Consider the following 5832-nt stretch of genomic DNA (forward strand, 5'->3'; position numbering starts at 1 on the left):
GAATTGTAAGTGTCCATAAACCACCAAAAAGGATGTTCCCATGGAATTTCTGGTCCAGTCAGACCTTTTGGCTTCGCTGAACACAACTATAAGGGTCAGGTAATCCTCTGACCATGTGGGTCATTAACCAACCCAACCTTCCCACTCTTTTGACATTTGCCCATGGCAGAGTATAAGTGCACAGAGCATATCAACCTCTGAGGATGGGGAGCAGCTTATCTATCAGAACTTTTAATCAGCTTGACATGCAAAATTATCAGCTTGTGCTAAATTACCATCTCAATAGGCATGTGGGACAGTGACACAGGAAAAATTCTCAGGATAGAGGCAGTTATATTTGGAGTAGAAAGGAGGATCGAGTGGGTGGGGCACAAGACTGGGACTCAGGAGACCTGGACTCAGCCACAGACTTTTTGGGTGAGTTTGGGCAAGTCAGTCAACCAATCTTGTGTCTCAGCTCCCAATCTGTAAAACAGAGATACCTGATGGGGAGTTGTGAGGATAAAATACATCAGTGACTGTGATTATGAGGGCCATATAAATATCTAGTGAGAGGCATTGATATAAACCAAGGACACCAGATACAGTTTTGTCCATTTCCTTTAATTTTAAAAAATGAGTAAGGAGACAAAACTTTGTGCCCTTCGAATACCAAATCGATTTTTTTGTGTGTGTGTAAACCAGTACATAAACCTTGGTGGTTGTTGGATTTCTGGATTTTGTTTTGTTTTTTTCCTCCATAATACTGCAAATACTCAGAAAAGTTTGTTTCTACTGCATATAAAAAAAAGTCATCACAATGACATAATTGCTTTTTTTCCTTCATATTTTGTTTAAAAAAAAGTTCACAAATACTAGTAGGAAATTTTCCCCCCACCCCTCCAAAAAAACCAAACCAAACAAAAAAAACCCAACCTCACACATCTTAAAAAACAAATCAGTAAAGTGTTAAATGGGTCAGGTATTACAAGCACACATTTACAAGCACATCACATTAGTAACACTGTATAATGCTTTAGACCATGCCGAACCATATGTATGTGTATAAAGCTATTGGTGAAATGGTTCATAGCAGCAGAGTAGGAAGCATGTTCCATAGTACCTGTAGAGATATTTGGATGAGTATGACAGTCCAAAGTGGATTAACAAGCTAAAATGCATGGCTCACTTTGTCAACAGCGGTGAAATGTGCTTTGATTTAAATGGCTACCCTGAATTACCTGGAATTATCATCTCGTTTCTATGGGATGGACAGTTGGTGTGGTGACTATCTTACAAATTGGCACATTTCAATGGTTACTCTTGCAAACTCATATGAGTAATCTTGACTTCCATGAGTAGCTCCATTAGAGTTAATGGGTCTCATGAGAGTAAGGACTCTTTACACAATTAAGGGTTTGCAGAGTCAGGCCCTAGCAAAGCAGTGGACTTGGGTTTCTAGACCCTTCACCACTCATTAGGAAATGAGTAGAGACTAGACAGGATAATTTGGAGAGACTAGGTACAGAATGTCTTCTTAGGCAAGGTGACCCACAGATTGCAAGTTGTTTTTGATGAGCTAGTTGTTGGCCCTTTCAGTGGGGGAACAAGAATGAGGACTAGAGAAGGATGCTGGACAGAATGTATTTCTCATGACCTGCTAGTACTGCAAAGAGGCACTGATTTCTGAACTCTGGGGTGGATACATTTCCAACATCAAGCAGTAGGATGGACTTGCATCTCAATATTTTCTACAACTAGCTCTAGCTGCAATTTTAATTTTGATGACATTTCTCTTCAGTAAATATCCCAGCCAAGGCTTTCAAAAGTAACTAGTGATTTTAGCCACTTCAATTTTTGTTTGCTCAGCTGGAGCTCCTTAAAGGAACCTGATTTTCACAAGGTACATGCTCAGCACTCTCTGAAAGTCAGGCCCCTTTAAGATGTCTCTAGTTGAGCACCCAAAAATTAAGGCATCCAAAGTCACCAGTCCCACAAAAAAATTTGGATTAATTTCAGGCTGATGCAAGAATAGTCTTCTCTTCAGTACCCAGTTCCCTCCCCCCCCGCAAAAAAAGGCCATTAAATTATATAGATTACATAATCTGATTTGAGGATATATGATTCTACTGAATATCTTACAGGAGCTATGCAAAATATCTTAAGATCACATTAAATTGTCAAATCTATATTATACATCTCTATGTAATGTTAAGATATACTAGAAACTATGGGTGAAATCCACCCTTGTGCAGTGGGCCCGCATGAAGCCTCTGTACCACTCTAGTCCCAGTTAAACTTTCCCTAATAGTTCCCTATGCTGGGCTTCTGAGCATGGGTGAATTTCAACCCGTCTGAGCAGGGTGTGCTGTGACATTGCGCCAATATTCTGTTATGCTGTTGCTTGCACATTAGCTGGTGAGGCAAGCCTATGTGAGACAGTAAACTCACCAGTTTCCCACCCAGCCACTGAGTCAGATGTATCCTGTCAGCCTGAGGGGAGAGGGAAAAGAAATTGTCTAGTAGTGGTGTTTGCAATATTGACAGAGGGAGAGAGCACAAGATAGTCTAGTGGTTTGATCTTGGGACTGTTAATTGGAAACCCCTGTGGCCCAATCATCATTTCAAAACCCAGTTCCTACTCTCTTTGTAGTTTTGGGCAAGACACATCTCCTGTCTCAATTTCCCCATCTGCAAAACATGTCCTATATAACTTACCTCACAGGGCTGTTGTGCAGGTAAGGAGCCAACTGCTCCAGTTGTGTTCAGTACTGTTTCAAAAGTGCTTTGAAGATTAAAAGAGCCATATAAGTGCTCTATATTGTCATAATTTCTTTCTGGATTTCATTTGAGGGGGTCCTGTGGCACCTTTAAGACTAACAGATGTATTGGAGCATAAGCTTTCGTGGGTGAATACCCACTTCATCAGATGCGTCTGACAAAGTGGGTATTCACCCACGAAAGCTTATGCTCCAATACAGCTGTTAGTCTTAAAGGTGCCACAGGACTCTCTGTTGCTTTTTACAGATCCAGACTAACACGGCTACCCCTCTGATATTTGAGGGGGGGAATCTCTCTAAAATGAGTTCCATTTTTCTCAGATCCTCTCCAGCTAAAGAAACTGTCCTAGGGACTCCCTTTCTGTTTTACAAGCAAAGACAAACACATTTCAACTCAGGGAAAGGGAGAAGTAACAAAATGCAGGGAATTTTAGCTAGCCACAAACAACATGGAATAGCTTCAGATGTTCCAGGAAGTAGCAAAGGTGAGATCAGACACCACTCACTTCACAACAACACACTTTAGAGTTCTTAAAAAAATAGCCTCTAGATGTCTCCAGGAAAATAGTCATTCAAAGGGGGACTCATTCCACCACATTTCTATACCTGGCTGTGGTGAGAAGTTCAGGCATGGGGGAAGACACCGATGAGGTGGTATTTCCTTTAGGCTCCAGAAAGAGTACTCACCATGCAAGTAGTGCTTTGCCAAGTACAAGGCTGGAGCCTGCAGTTCTGACTCGGACAAAAGGACTGCACGGTTCAGGGGCAGAGTTTGATTCACAAACTGCATGATCCAAGCCCTTTTGAAGATAATGGGAAAGACTCCCATTGACTTCAATGGGCTTTGGGTCAATCCCACATTCAGATAGAAAGATGATGCAGCTGAGCTACTAGTCCCCCAAAACTCCCTCCAATATAAACAAAAGGACATTGTGACCCCCTTTATAGACATACATTAGTAGCTGAAATGGTCTGAAATGCTTACAGATTAGAACAGATATATTTATACAACACCATGCTTTCCAAAAAATCCAAGTAGAAAAGTTTTACAGCACATTATACAGGTCCTTCTAACGTCTATAAAACATTTACTAAAATCACCATATTACAAGTCATCACTAACATACAGTACTATGCTAGTTCTTTTTTCTTTTATATAATCGTTACTTATAATAATAATAATAATAATTAAAAAATCATTTTAAACAAGTATACAATGTTCACTTTAAAATTAACTGGTTAATAAATTTTGTGCAAAACAAGCAGCCTCTATAATTAAGTGAAGTATTTATTTATTTTATTTATTTATTTATACAAAAAGTAACACACACAAAAAGAGAGTTCTTTCAGAAATGTGTCTCCTTTTCTGTGATGGCTGAAATGTTGCCATCGCCTTTCAGTTTGGCATCACAATCATTTACTGTAGCAGCATATCCCCCTGCTCCAAGCTTCCCTCTCATCTTCAGATCGGGGCTAGGTACGACCAGCTTCCTGAATTTCTGAAACATTGGAGAAAATGGAAGACATTATCTCTCTCTCAGACAGAAACATACACGCATGCAGCCAGAATCATCATCATCTCCTCATAGCAGGAATATCTATGGAATCTCTCTTCTCTGCAGGCCCATTTCATTCCACTGGAACCCTGTGGGAGCCACTTAATTGGTGTAACAAGCTGCACATCACACCGCTCCCTTCCACAGCATTCCAATCCAAGGGCTTGAACATGAAAGCAAACCCTCATATGCTTGACCAAAAGCTTAGTTTCACAATAGATGCAGGGCGATATTCATTCCTCTGCAGAGGTGAGCACAAAGACTAGGGCTCCACTTATGCAGGTGAATTTGATGCAATCCAGCCAGACGCAGTGAGAAAAGTATTAAATCAGATATGCAAGAGCCTTTCATAGGGGGTCTGAATATAGAACTGAAGCTACAGTTGCAAATTGTACCTGTGCTTACCTAAAAATATCCTTGCTTTAAGAAATAAGTTCCACAGATCGGTTACAATGGTACTTCAGCCTGCTTGCTGCTTTGGGACAGAGTCAGACCTGTCACTCATTGGCAGCAGAGGAATGCCCTGCCTCCTGAAGTTGCCTCCAGGTGAGATAGCTTCCACAGCCAGGAGAATTCCAATCTCTTTACTGAATTACCGATAGTGCTAAATATACTTTGAGGAAAAGCACAACAATTTCTCCTAATGCAAAGCATGATAAATTGCACCTAATGATATGTCAATTTCCATCTCTTTTCTGGATGATCCATTTGTTTCCAGGGTGGGCCAGATCAGTGGATTTTATTACTCAAAGAAAGGACATTTTTCAGGTTGGCATGGATAAATTTTGCTATTTTGCATGCTAAGGTCCCCAGATCCATTACAATCTGATTTCATTCAGTATGGCTCCAGGGAGGGAAGCAGGATTATTCTATAAATATAGGCATCTGAGACGAGATGGATTATATATAACTTTCCTCCATCTTCCCCTAAGCACTAAGCTGTGGCGGAGACTTCTGCCACCAAAAAAAAAAAATAAAATAAAGGAAATGATATTGGCTAAGATTGGATGACCAATACACAGAATTCAGTGAACTGATGACCATCTAATAGATCTCAGTACAGGAGACATGACTTCTTTGCCCTGAGATTGTCAGTGCTCTTAAGGACTGGACTTTGATGCTTAACCAAAGGAGGAATATTTCTTGAATTCACTTAGGAAATGAATGCTACGACAGTTACGAAGACTAGCTGTCTGAATTAAAGAACAATGCTGGGTCAGTCTTGTTAGTGATAGTTCCCAACTTCAAATAAAAAGAGTAGCTATTGGAGGCCTACTCTAATAGATGAGAAGTATAACACCACCTTCTGCTTGGTAAAATCTGGATAGTGCTGTAAGGAGGAGAATGGGGTTCCTTGATCATGCTCTATGATCTTGCAGGGTTAGAATAAGGCTGATGCCTTAAAGAAGCATTTAATGCAGGATTGGTACAGAGCCACCTTTACTTGAACATACTGAGAACATTATTCTGGGATTATCCCCAGGCTGCGCTCCGTGCGGGCGAGCAGGGACCCGGGC

At 40.7% G+C, this 5832-nt stretch overlaps 1 protein-coding gene across 1 annotated transcript in view; it reads right to left on the reverse strand.

Moving 5' to 3' along the window:
• Positions 1 to 4072: 4072 nt before the first annotated feature.
• SLC6A11 (solute carrier family 6 member 11) overlaps positions 4073 to 5832 on the reverse strand; it is a 179094-nt gene continuing 177334 nt past the window's right edge. The window contains exon 15 of the mRNA XM_024193609.2: positions 4073 to 4258. Within this exon, the coding sequence (XP_024049377.2) occupies positions 4106 to 4258 (153 nt within the window). The 3' untranslated portion in view covers positions 4073 to 4105. The remainder of the gene's footprint in view (positions 4259 to 5832) is intronic.

Source organism: Terrapene carolina, unplaced genomic scaffold, assembly GCF_002925995.2.
Source record: "Terrapene carolina triunguis isolate 2854851 unplaced genomic scaffold, T_m_triunguis-2.0 Scaffold232, whole genome shotgun sequence".
Classification (NCBI taxonomy): Eukaryota; Metazoa; Chordata; order Testudines; family Emydidae; genus Terrapene; species Terrapene triunguis.